Source organism: Alosa sapidissima, chromosome 18 (genome assembly GCF_018492685.1).
Source record: "Alosa sapidissima isolate fAloSap1 chromosome 18, fAloSap1.pri, whole genome shotgun sequence".
NCBI classification, from domain to species: Eukaryota; Metazoa; Chordata; class Actinopteri; order Clupeiformes; family Clupeidae; genus Alosa; species Alosa sapidissima.
In genome coordinates this window covers 15026157-15039904 of record NC_055974.1, presented here as the reverse complement: position 1 = coordinate 15039904, position 13748 = coordinate 15026157, and the positions used below count along the sequence as shown (strand labels likewise).

Genomic DNA, 13748 nt, shown 5'->3' with positions numbered 1-13748 from the left:
ATTTTACAGTGTGTCTCCTGGGTGACATTTTTTGAGTCCTAAGTGTGTGGGCCCTGGTTGAATTGATGTGGAATGACCCATCTGTAAAGCCATAGCCAACTGTTATGATTTTTTTCTTTGTGTGGGTAGGATGATGTTGACTGCCCTCAGGTGTTCTGTGACTCTCGGAGTCAGGAGTCCTTCACCAGTGCCAAAGGAAATATTTACAGTGCAGTGAAGTTTGTGGTTCTGAGTGCTGATGATGACCAGGAACTGGATATTCCAGAAGTTGTGCTGGTGAAATATCCCACAGGCCTCCTCATCAAACTCCTTGGAGAGTAAGGACATACGCATCAAAGGAAATAAGTAAATCTTGTTTTAAGATGGAACTTAAACAGTTAAACAACCCTATGTCATTCTCACTTTTTAATAGAGTGCGTTTGGCCTTTTTCAACCACCTTGAAGAGTGGTACAGTTCCGTTTTGATGAACACTGCAGATGTGATATCAGCTAAGAAAGTTGAGGTGGAAGCTGAGCATGCTTTGCGCCTGCATCTGCACCAACCCCGCGCCAGGCGGATAGAAATGGACATCTACAATGTTCGTGCAGGTGAAGCATTTGGTGATACAAAATTGTTCAGAGAGTAAGAGTTTGATGCTTGTTTCACATCTGTTCCAATATGTTCTATTTCTACATAGCTGAACTGGTGTTCCATAGAGATCATATAGAAAAACACTCTAAAGCGGTGCTCCAGTCCCTGGCCATGTTCCGCAGTGAATTCCAAGAACTTCAGATCCAACAGCACAAGCTCACTGCAGACTTCAAGATGCAAATCTATGGCATGGAGGATATGTTCAACTTAGCAACTAAATCTGATGTGTAAGGATATCAACAATACAAAATACATGCTGCATAATCGATCATATTTTACCACACACTCTATTTCTGCCCCCTGGCTTGAAAGATACCACTTACCGGCAGAGGTGTAAAAGTCCGGCCATGTATTGTTTTTACCTACAGTAGGCATTTAAAACAGGTGATTTCACTAATTAGCTCATCTACCTGGCTGAGGTATTGTACTATTAGATTCAGCTTATTTAGTGAATGGTTGGAGCTAATATGTGGCAGGACTTTTACTTTCTGAAGCCAGACGTGTACAACTCTGCTTACCTGCTTTTAAAATACCACTTACCAGCTTTTAAGACCACATTATTACCTCTGCCAGTAGGTAATGTCTTTAGTTTAGTTTGTCTGTGTTCTGGATTGCACAAAAACTATTGACCCAACTTTCATGAAATTGGTAGAAAGGTGTAGCACGATCCAAGTTCCGGCTCACAGGCCACTTTAAGCATTTTCGTGGCACAGTACTTACTGACTGTAAAATGTTGAAATGACAGTAGTGTCACGGATACATTTATTCATATTCAAGCCACTAAACTGGCAACATTAGAATGTTCGTGCCTGTGCGTAAGCTGTCTCTGGAGGAAAAATGTCAAGATAAGTGATATAACTATGTTCCCTAGTTCCCTACAAATTGTGCAGTTCCCTTCACACTGAACGTCGCTCCTATGAATTTAACATTTGACATACCTGAGTACCCTGAACTTTATAGTGAACGGTCAGATGATTGGTTCACCCTTGGTTCCAATCCTGATATTCTCATTGCTGATACAATGTTGATGTCAGGGTTCAAAGTAGTTGACTCTCTTTCTTAATTCCTCAAGCTTGGTTAATCTCTCTGGTACACTGCAATCCAACCTGGAGAAGCACATTACTGTCATCCAGGAATCACAGAGACACTTCAGACAAAAAATTGAGCAGAAATTAGACAACCTCCGAGGAGCCAATGCAAAGTTAATCAAATCCATCAGGTCAGTAATATTTGTTCATCCAACCCCACCTCAAAAACCTGCTATATTTGAGAAATGAGTTGTGTTATATCTCTGTACGTGTGGTTCCAGATTGTTTTCTGAGGGAGGAAACTACACACCTAAAGAAACTGAACTCCATCAGAAACGCTTAGAGAAGATTGCTAAGCGGATTGACTCAACAGATGAGGCCATAAGCTTGGAAATGGAAAATGTTGAATGCAAATCTCTCGAGCAGGTAATGGAATATTTTACTTATTTTGCTTAAGTAAATTGGTGCTGAGTGCACTTCATGAATTGAGATTGAGTTCACATCCATTGTGAATCATTGTACATAGTACAAGCAGTCCAGCAGGGCACAGCCACCATGGCAACATACTGTAATACATCAAGGCCATGGCTAGAACAAAAATCAGCTGAGACAAGCTTGCCTTTTTGGCGGACCGACTTAATACACACATTGGCACATACATATTAGTTAACATTAACTTTTTTTTGTTAGCAGGTCCATTTAAGATGATCAGATCAGATGATGATCAGTGTATTTATATATGTATGTCCTATGCACATGTGGTAATTTACAGTTCATGAAGCATTACATTTTGATTGAGGTATTTGTCAAAATTATTGTATGTTTGCAGGCCAAAGATATTATTGTGAGATTTGAAGATAAATTCCAGTTTTTGACGGTGGATCTCAAGTTTCTGGAGAAAATCCAGGGAACACTAACTAGCACACAGGTTCATATTAAAACAGAGGTATTTACAATATTCTCCTTTCTCTGCATTTACTGTAGATTGTACATGATAAATATAATTATTGATTTCTATTAAAGCAAATGATGAATTCACAGGTAACAAACAGCAACATGCAAAAGAAAAATATAGACGATCTAATTAATGATCTGGAAATTATGGTTCAGGCCTGTTCCAATCCAAGCCCTGATAAGGTATGTAGCAGAAATTCATCAGTGGTGTGATGAGTACTTCTATTTGTTGTCCTAGATACATTGTTTTCAGACTAATGATAGTGTGTTGAAAGAACTTATCATATTTCCCAACGTCCAGTAGTCTGCATACATTTATTTTAACATGTTGGACGTAACAAACTCAAAATCAATCAATCAATCAGTTTATTATTGATGGTGCAATATCAGCAAAGAAAATACATAAGACAAAACATACAACTAAAGGCTTTTCCAGAACTAATGCATTTTTCATTGCAACAAATTCAGACATGGTGTGAAATGCTTTTAACTAGAAATTAAGTAGAAGACAAATTAATGCATTAAATTAATAATAATAAAAATAAATAAATAAACAAGCTGCACAACCGTATATTTCAATTATGCCTTTAAGATCACATTTTAAGTTGTAATTCATTGGTGCACTTTAATGACTGAACCAATGACATCAAATAAATGTGTATTTTTTCTCATTCAGCAAGAAATGACACTAGAAGAAGTTCTCACTTTTACCACAGCCTTGATGGAAGACCTGAGAAAGAGATGTTTCTACCTTGATTGCTTTTTAGTAAGACTGGAGTATATAAAATATAGGCCTACATATAATCAGTATAACTACTTGTAGCTATCTTTTAGATTGTGTGTTAGAATTATATGTTGATATTTATTATTATATTTTTATGTTTATTACATTTCCTGACACACTGTTATTCCTAATTGAGTGCTAGTGTTGTGAATCTGATGCTGAGTCAGATTTGTGTCTAGGACCCATCCATGGCTGATCAACTGCTAGATTCCCCACTGCAGGGGCCATTTGCAGTAGCAGCCCGTCCCCTTTCCCATAAGGAGGAGAAAGGAAACGGCAGCTCTACGGTGGATGGGCTTTTACACCCTAGCAGCATAGGAATATCCTTTATAGATGATGTGGCTGTTGGCGTGATTAAGGGGCTCTTAAGGTGAGAGGAAAGCCATGAACAATTGAATCATGCACTCGCTGTATTATGAAACCGTCAAGCATTTTGTTACAAGAGATTTTTTTCCCTAGGATTTCATTTGGATTGCAGCCGGACTACACTGGGAGTGCAACTGAAGCGTTCCCGTTCGTGGAGATTAAAATATAGTTTTAGAAGACTGGATTTACTTTTTGAATGTGTGTAGCGCTCGCACGTCTTGTGTAGCGAGTTCCATTTATTATAGTGGAAGCTAATTGTAAAAGCTAAAGCAATGGAACGCCTCAGTTGTACAACCGGTGTATCCCCTCTGACAGATTCAGTCAGTCAGATTATTAATTTCTTCATTTGCAGATTAAGCAAGCCTAAGGTTCTGCCAGATACTCAAACAGAGTCTCCAGATCGAGTCTCAACTGCAGTAGGTATGTGGCTTTGCAGTGAAGAATGGTGTTATTTTTAAGCCATATTCTTAATGCTCTCAGATTATTGATGCTGAGTTTCTGATGAATAGTGCACAATCTTTTGGAGCCCCAAGCAAGTTTAGCAAGTTTAGTAAAAAAGTGATATTAAAATGTATATCTTTTGTCAATTAATGTATCTTACTGTAGTCTCACACTGAAAACAGTATGGAGAAATCCTTGAAGGGAAGCAAATTTAGGATAAGGGATCAATGGTGTAGTATCAGTATCAGAAGTATCAGAATTTCAAGAATGCCCTTTAGAGTCTTTGTCCTGTAGTACTTCACTGTATTTTATGTCTTGGCTTATGAGTATATTGAAAATATACATTAACTAACTAACTGCGGCTGGGCAAGGGGTATGATTTCGGATGAATCTCCATAATGATTTTTGTTTCTTCTGTATGTGGCAGTGGGTGGGCCCTCTCCTGCAGCCCAGAGAAGGAGTAATAATGGGCTGGAAAGCCTCCGCAGGAGGTCTCAGGACTCCATCAGCACTCAGAGGTAAGATGGCTCTCTTGTTCTAAGATGTGTTCCCATGCAGTGAACTTTATCTCCAGGGTAACATCTATGTAGACAGTGATAAAACCTGAATACTGTACTATTACACAATAGTTATATCTAGTGCAGTGGTTCTTAAAGAGGGGGGGGGGGGGGGGGGGTTGTAGTCTGAATTAAATTTGTAGTCTGAATTAAATACATTTTTCTAAAGGTTTTTAGACCAACATGTTTGAAAACTGGGATATTCGTTAGCCCTAGAGATGTATGCTTCCAATTCAGTGTTTCCATAATGTTCCTTCGAAAGTGGTGGTTCTGTTTGAAACTCAAACTCAACCCTCTGCCTCTTGCCACCATGCAGCCTTTTTTCACCACAGAAGCGCCAGTTATACATTGGTTGAGTGCTAGTTATCCTATGGAAATAACAAATCAGATTGTCAAAGGCTGCCATTGACATTAATACCTTTGGCATTGACATAGCCTACCTATGAGAGAAGATCATTTCTGCCTCCGCAACATTTTCCAAAGTAGGCTAAAAACACATTTCGCCAGTTGGAGAGAGGGGGGTCGTGAGACTTGGCCAATGTTTTTTGGGGGGTCGCCAGACAAAAGGTTTAAGAACCACTGATCTAGTGGGGTAATTTGTTAATATCTGATTTTACAAACACCACTTTGGTGTTTCATTGCTAGTAATCACTCCATGTTTGATATACAGTACTAGAAACTGCAACACCATTTCATTCATTCAATAGAAGAGAGAGGGCAGACAGCAAGGTAGTGTTATTTTAACATTTCATTTGGTCCTTTTCGTTACACTTTACTTGACAGTATCAACATAAGAGTGACATGATACTGTCATGAACGTGTCATAGACAATTCATAAATGTTTATGACATAACGCTTCTGTCATTAAGTGTCATTCGGTTTTTGTCAAAACAAGTTAGGGTTAGGGTTAGAGGTTAGGATTAGGGTTAGGGTTCATGTGTCATGACAGTGTCATGTCACTCTTATATCAATACTGTCAAGTAAATTATTACCGTACTTTTTGAGTGAGGGAAGGGAAATTGTCATGTAAAATTGGCCTCTCATTTTTCATATCAGTGCAAAAAAAAAGAAAAACAACAACAATGTAATGTTAAAAGTTCTCTAAGAGACGGCCCCGGCCGTGGCACGACTGGCTGGGGCACCTGCACCATACGCCGGCGACCCGGGTTCGATTCCCGCCCCGTGGTCCTTTCCGGATCCCACCCCGACTCTCTCCCACTCGCTTCCTGTCATTCTTCACTGTCCTGTCATTAAAAGGCATAAAAAGGCCAAAAATATATACTTAAAAAAAAAAAAAAGTTCTCTAAGATGTTGGGTGACGTCACTTCTGTTGATGTTCAAACAAAACAGAGAGCTAGCTTGCCCCTCCCTACCCATCCCTTCCGTGCAACTGAAACTCTCCTGGCTGCACCAGGCTGTTTTTGTTCCCGTTTTAGGAGCTTGGGGTGTCTACAGAGACCGCATTTTTTAAAAGTGTATGCTTACAAACTGCGTAACATCGCTTAGAGCAGCGGTCCCCAACCACCGGGACATTAATTCGCAATAATGTCACGTTTTTACATGGCATAGGCCTATATGCAGTTGTTTGATTGCACGCATGTTTGCATTTTGCAAGGTCTATTTTCTTACGTCTGTCTGTCCCGCCTTCAACACTTTTACATATTGCCTTCAGCGCTGCGCAGCCTCAGGTCAGCTCACTTCACTTGATCAGTTCTTGGCGAACGGTAGTGTCACACAAAGTTAGCTAAACTGCTAGAATGAGCAACAAAAAACAAGCATCTTTAGCAGGTCACTGGCCAGAGTGTTTGAGTTGCGAGAGCAGAAAAAAAGTCACCGTTAGCTGCACATTTTAGTGATGAGGACTGGGTGTCAAAACTCGCTTACCTGTGTGACATATTCGGGTTGCTTAATGACCTCAACATGTCACTCCAGGGGAGAATGACGACTGTCTTTAAACTGGCAGATAAAGTCGCTGCATTTAAAGCCAAGCTTGATTTGTAGGGACGACGAGTGGACCGGGGTGTATTTGATATGTTCCAAAAAGTAGTGGGGGTTTTGGGAGAGACTGAGGCAGGGCCCTTTCTCTCGCAGCTGGTGCGTGATCACCTTGTTGCGCTCTCAAATGAGTTTGAGCGTTACTTCCCATCCTTCAAAGATTCACGGCAAACCAATGAGTGGGTCCGCAACCCATTTGTCAATATCCCGAATAGTCCTAACTTGTCAGTGCAGGAGGAAGAGCAGTTGATCGAAATTGCAAATGACGGTGGTCTTAAGAGTGTGTATAAGGAAACCTCTCTGGCGGGTTTTTGGATCAAAACCAAAGTATAAAAGTACCTTTAAGTAAAATGTCAATGTTCCCCACTGATATCCTTTACCAACTCCACTCTCTTTCCAGTCATATACAGTACACTGCTGTTCAAAGGTTCAAAGGACAGCTGAGATCAGTTGCATTGTTTTTAAAATCAGGGCAGCAGTTTTCAGATTACATTATGTGCTTACATAATTGCAAAAGGTTTCTCCAATGTTTTCTCAGTTAGCCTTTTAAAATGATATCAGATTAGTAAACAGAATGTGCCTTTGGAACATTGGATGAATGGTTGCTGATAATGGGCATCTGTATTGCATTAAAGATTAGCCATTTCTTTCTACAACAGTCATTTACAACATTAATGATTAAAACAAGGACATTTGTAAGTGACTCCAAACATTTAAACAGTAGTGTAAATGTGTAACAAAAGCTTTCATCACAATGTTGTTTACACAAATAAGCTTAGCAAATGATCAACAATTTAATTCAGTTCCATATGCTCTACATGAATATTTTATGTTAACATATGCTTACATTTCCCTCTTCAGTGGAAAGAGGTTTGCCAAGGCCTCTCGCTTTGACAAGAGATTTCAGGTGTTTGGACCCAGGCCTGAGGAACAAAGCATGTAAGCACTTACTTGCCACTCAAACAAACTTTTTTGTTTGTTTTTTTTTTTTTTTACTGAATTAGCATATACTAGTAATATCTTTGTTTTCACCTCAGGCCAAACTTTAAGGGGATAGTGACAAATATCCTATGGAAAGCTAATGATGGCCTTCTTCTGGTGGCAGAGGTAAGAGGCTATAGAGGAAAGATAGAGGATCCCTTTTACTTTCACAGTCTGCAGAATATTCACTATTTAATATCACACAGGAGTTCTACAAGAAGAAGGAGCGACGACTGATGACACGGCCACAGTACTTACAGGAGACATTTGACCAGTGTGCAGAGGATATAAACAGGAGACTTTTGCAATACAAAAGCCAAGCACTAGACTACCACAACAGTTCCCTACAAGGTAAGAGTTATCAAACATGTCTGTGCTTAATCAGTCAAATATCTTGCTAAGGGCACAAGTGAATCAGTATTGTGTCAAATTTGACGAACACCCTTCCACCACACATTAAGTCATCAACATGCTGCCCAACACCAGAATACAGAATATGTCCGTTTGGAACTAAATAAAAAAAGAATGCATTCGTAAACTGCCACTTTGAGCGGGATATCTGTGAATCTGATTGGATACAGGCTTTACCAAGTGACTGTTAAGTGACTAGGCCTACATGTTCTTTGAATTCATTGGCAAGTTCAGTGGAAATTACCAGATCTTTGCCAAATTTAATTGGGTGCTTACTGTGACATGTCAAATGTTACACAATAACTCATGCATCTTCAGCAGAACAGCTCTTCTGCTTTGTCCTCAGAGTTAAGGCAGCAGCTGAAGGACTGTGAAGACTGTTTGTCTAGAGTCCCAGTGTTACTCATCTACAACCTCACCGAACAGTGCTTACACAGCTTAAGTGAGGATATGGATCTCAAACGACAGAAGCTTGCAGTCACCTTGAAGGAAAGTGAGGAGAAAAAGGTTAAGATAAAAAAAACACTATTTCCATTTAATATACATACACATCTGAGCAGAATACGCTATGTTTGTGTGGGAATGTATGATTATGTTGTATGTAAAGAATTATGTGCGATTATTGCATATTAATTACATTTTTGTCTTGATGTGCGGGGCATATAATGGGTGTTTGTGACTGGTTCAGAGGGAGTTGAGAAAACAACTGACCGTACGTCTTAGCCACCCGGCTTGCGCAGCAGAGCTACAGCAACTGCAGGAGATTGAGGAGCGTAGGCAGAAGGAGCATAGCAGCGCCATCAGCAGCACTACCCTCCAACTAAAGGTCACTAAAGCATATAATCAGCTACCAGATGTCTCAATTAACATTAGCATAGTTAATTACATGCCACTGTAAGTTGTTTCTGCCATACAAGTACAGACAACGTCTCTACATGTGTTGACTTGTCAGGAAGCTCATAAGTGTAATCACATGGTATCAGAGTATGGTTATACAATAGACCTTTTCACAGAGTTGGCGAAATATAACTAATATGTTACATAATGTAAATATAATGTTGTACTCCATTAATTTGTATTCAGTCTCATGTAGAGCTTCATGTGGCTTGTATATGCATGATGTTTTGAAGGTTGGTAGAGTACGGTAAGAATATTATAATCTCTTCTATCTCAGGACTGTCTGAGGAACCATGGGGAACATTTTGTTTCTACTCTTGCTACGCTGAGTGAGAGCCTGCTATTCCAGATGGATGACCTGCTGACAATTGATGATATTCACGGAGGAAGTACGCTATTAGCATGGACTAAGTTCAGAATTCCATAGGCTTTAAAGGAACCGTATGTAAGAAATGTATCTTTATTAAAGGAGAATTCCGGTGTGATATTGACCTAAAGTGTATTGAAACATGATACAAAGTGTGAACGTATGTCTCATAGCCCATCTCGACTTGTCCCCTGCACTCCAAAATCTGGCGCTAGTTAGCCGATGCTACCAACAACTTTTTCAGTAGTGGTGCTTCGGCATCGGGCTAGCCATGCAAATAAATCACTGTTTTACACCCATTTACGAGGCTCAATGTATCTCCACACTTCATTGGTAGACTTCCTAGGGCCCTGACATTTAAAACGAGACATTGAGAACTTTGAAAAAGCACTGGTAGTTTACTTACAAGACGATTTATACAGACAGTATCTTCACGAAGTTTAACGTTTGCAGCCATCTTGAATTTAGTCACGATAAGTCGAGCAACGAGTAAGAATGAACAGGTATGATAAGGGATCAGATTCCAAAAATAATTCAGTGGAAATGCATGGATTCCAGTTTCTTCCAGTAGCAGCAACTGGAATCCATGCATTTCCACTGAATTATTTTTGGAATCTGATCCCTTATCATACCTGTTCATTCTTACTCGTTGCTCGACTTATCGTGACTAAATTCAAGATGGCTCCAAAAATAATGAAATAACTCCAAAACTCCAAAAAAAAAAATGTTCCCTCCATCCTTTCGTTGTTTTCAAAAAACGTTTTATATCCATGATGGCCTTGAAGTCTTGAGTTTGTGAATTCGCTTCAATAAGCTTATTATGTGCTCTTAACCAGCAACCATAGACAGTAAAAGAAAGCAGCAAGTAGCCTTCGCTACAATTTCTGTAGTTGCTGCGTCCATTCAGGCCTAGTCCACACGTACCAAACCGATCTTTTTTTCCTCTGTCTTTCCTGGAACCGTATCAAGAATATTTGCGTCCAAACGGATCCATCTCAACACGACTCAACACGTTACTTCATACCCCAGGCCTATAGGTGGCACTGTTTCTTTACAGAAATTGACCAAAACTTGCGCTTTACAAACAGACAGAATAGGCTATGACGAAATGGCTAGTGCAAGGAAACCAGAATTGTTTGTGTGGACTGATGGTGAACTGTCAACTGTAGTCAACTGTAAAACTAATAAACTTTATTTTACGGTTTGTGAAGGGTTCAGTCCTGTCCTTTATTTGGCTAACGCAGGTAGGCATACTAATCACCTTTACTTTCTTTGGTTGTAGGATAGTCCGTGATTCACATTAGTTTTGGCTATCACCGCAATTAAGCTACTAAACGCAAGGCTTACCCAAGTTCTAGGCTATTCTGTCGCCACATTTATAATATTGCTATAAAACCTTCGTTAGTAACGTTAGTAACGTTTGCCTGCATCAAATCGCGCATTTGCATTCAGTGTGCTACCATCGGCTTAACCTGAGTTCTAAGCGTCTTTGTATGCTTATATCTGATTTCACTCAACTGAATGCATGTATATATGTTGTAAGACATGTAAAATAAATGAATGACACTGGCACTACGCACAAATTAATGTAGCCTAAACTTACACCGCACTTTCCTAATAACTTAAGTTCTCTCGCGTCACTGACAGTAGCTAGAATGCATACAAAAACACAGGGAAAAACAGTGTTCAGTCCACCAAGTCATACGCTATCGGCGCTGCGCAGCACCAGTTGTGATATTTATCTTACGGAGTGTAATCGTAGGTAATGTCATGTATGAAAACAATGTATTGTTAGGCAATACTATAAGTGCAAGTCCAGGGCAGCTGAGGTGTGGCGATGACATCATCGATACGCAAGCAGGATGTGCGGTTTCGCTGTCTAAACGAATTCAAACGGGCTACGGTTTCAGATCTGTTTCGACCTCACTCTGACCGTCACTACGGTCTAAAAAAGGAACGATCACCTTCGTTCTGCCTATCACCGAGACCATATGTCAACAAAGTCATGCCCATGACCTCTGGAAGCAGAACGACTCGAGCTTGTAAATAGCGGAGATTGCTCCCGGTTCAGTCTCTCACCTTGATCGCCTCATCTGAGACCTGTGAGACGTGAGTACGTACTTTCACTGCTTTCTTGCTTTTGACTGCGTTTGTTAGTCTGCATGTGGCGGTAACCTGTGTTTTTTTCAGGAAACTTCGTTTCACTTGTTGACGCCTTTCCTGAGTTCACCCCATACCGCACGGCGGAGGGGCTAGTGTGAGCCTGCTTCCTGCGTTCGCGCACTGCTGCGGGCCACCGTTTCGGTGTTATTTTCCCTTTTGTGTGTGCCAGGTTTCCGGGTTGTTTTTTGTTAACTACTGTGTACCTTATCCGTCTGTTCGCGGCTAGTGGGCTTGGTGTGAGCCTGCTGGGTGCATTCGCGCACCGGCGTGGGCCACCGTTATTATTTCTGTTTACTGCTCTGGCAGCCGGAACCTGTGTTAGCCTGATCAGCGCATATGTGCTCGGCCGCTTAGGCACTACTGTGTGCTTCTTGATAGTTTTGTTGTTGTGTGCTAGGCTACTTGAAAAGGTAAGTTTAGCTGTTTGTGCCTGCTAGGTGCAGTCTTGCACGAGGTGCGGGCTGCTGTGTGTCTCTTTGCCAGTTGTCCACTAGTGTACGTCGGCGCGTGCGCTCACGCACTGGTAACCGCCTTCTTTGTACATCTGTTTTATACCCCGTCGCCGCTGTCCGCAGCTAGCTGGGCCAGTGTGAGCCTGCTAAGCGTGTCCGCACGCTGCTTCAGGCCACCCGTGTACGGGTATTACACCACTGGTGTATCTCTTTTACGGGCTGCTGCTTGCAGACCCAGTGCGTTGAACGGCCAAGGTAAGTGCCTTAGTGTATTGTATTGCATTGCATTGTGTTTTTCTGTGGTAGGCTATGGCGGCACACTACTGCAGAGTCTACAGGGCCACGATGGCTCCCAATGACGGGCATAGAGAGTGTCCCGCTTGCCTTGGGGCCGCCCACCTCCTGGAGGATGTCGACAGCCCCTGCGGCGCAGCCTGTGACCTTCCTAGGGAGGAACGGCTCCGCTGGGCTGACCAGGCATGTGGACACGTGTGTGAGGGCAGACGGGACAGGCGGCGCTCACCCGACCGACCGTCCCACTCTCATAGGCATGGCCGTAAGCATACGCACAAGCGTAAATGGGATCAGCAACATGAGTCCCCTTCCAAGCATGGTCAGGTGGAGGTCCCTGGACCTGCTAAACGCCCGGCTCCAGCTGCCGTGACCAAGAGTGGTGGCACGGAGTCGCTTCAGATTTTCTCAGCTCTCCAGGCTCTGGCTAGGAGGATGGACTGGCTGGAGGGTCTCCAGGGCACGTCATCCTCTTCTCTGCCCCCTGGCCAGGAAGGTCTCTCCTCATCCAGGCCTGAGAGCCATGGTGCGGATGTTGATCTGGGTGATGTGGATGTGCTGTCGCTCCATGCCCCTCGCTCTACGATTGATGACGTAAGCGGGGACGGCCTCCTGGATGAGCTACATTCAGACATGGTGGAGCCAACTGATGAATCCACGGTGCCGGGGGAGGTCCCTGTTGGCTCCTTGATGTCACGGGTGTTGCCTCCAAGATCCTGGGTCTTCAGACCCCTATGCCAGACATGGCTTCCCTTGGGGGGGTCTGGGAAGGCGTCTCGCACAATAGCCCACCACCCTGTATACCCGTGGCAGAGGATTACACAAAGGTGCTGCGGACGGCATGGGGTAAGTCGCTACAGCGCCCCCAATTCAATCCAGGTTGCCGTCAGTTGGCAAAGGCTGCCTATCTGGCCGACTCAGGGCTGGGGGATATGCCACCGGTCGAGCAGTCCATCGGCACCTGGACTTCCCTGGGGCCTGCCAATGCATCTCCCAATACACGCTGCCCCCAATGCATCTCCCATTCCACGCTGCCCGCGTAAGGAATGTGCCAGGACGGACCGTCTCATCACTCACTGCTTTGACGCCCTGCGGAGGTTTCTGCCAGGGTTGCGAAGCCAACATGTTCTGGTGAGAACAGACAGCAACTCGGTGGTGTATCATGTCAATCACCAAGGTGGCACGAGGTCCTGGCGGTGCCTCCAGGTGGCGGAGGAGTTGCTGTCATGGGCATGGCCGCGTCTGGCTTCAGTGAGGGCAGTACACATTCCAAGCGTGGAGAACAGGGCGGCCGACATTCTCTCCAGGACCGGGCCACTCCCGGGGGAATGGAGATTGAACCCAGAGGTGGTCAGCCAGGTCTGGGCTCAGTATGGTACTGTGCACAAGTGGACCTGTTTGCATCGGCGGAAACGACTCACTGCCCAGAG

The 13748-nt window shown here is 42.9% G+C and overlaps 1 protein-coding gene across 3 annotated transcripts in view; it reads left to right on the top strand.

Moving 5' to 3' along the window:
* The window catches only part of ccdc180 (coiled-coil domain containing 180), a 56740-nt gene that overhangs the window by 37657 nt on the left and 5335 nt on the right, over positions 1–13748 (top strand). For 2 of the 3 annotated variants that reach the window (XM_042070475.1, XM_042070476.1), the window contains exons 18-34: positions 130–317; positions 413–588; positions 678–858; positions 1704–1850; positions 1941–2085; positions 2489–2605; positions 2701–2796; positions 3290–3379; positions 3577–3767; positions 4116–4183; positions 4632–4722; positions 7618–7695; positions 7794–7863; positions 7944–8088; positions 8495–8655; positions 8837–8974; positions 9323–9434. In XM_042070475.1, the coding sequence (XP_041926409.1) occupies positions 130–317; positions 413–588; positions 678–858; positions 1704–1850; positions 1941–2085; positions 2489–2605; positions 2701–2796; positions 3290–3379; positions 3577–3767; positions 4116–4183; positions 4632–4722; positions 7618–7695; positions 7794–7863; positions 7944–8088; positions 8495–8655; positions 8837–8974; positions 9323–9434 (2194 nt within the window). The remainder of the gene's footprint in view (positions 1–129; positions 318–412; positions 589–677; positions 859–1703; positions 1851–1940; positions 2086–2488; positions 2606–2700; positions 2797–3289; positions 3380–3576; positions 3768–4115; positions 4184–4631; positions 4723–7617; positions 7696–7793; positions 7864–7943; positions 8089–8494; positions 8656–8836; positions 8975–9322; positions 9435–13748) is intronic. The other variant, XM_042070477.1, reaches the window with a different exon arrangement.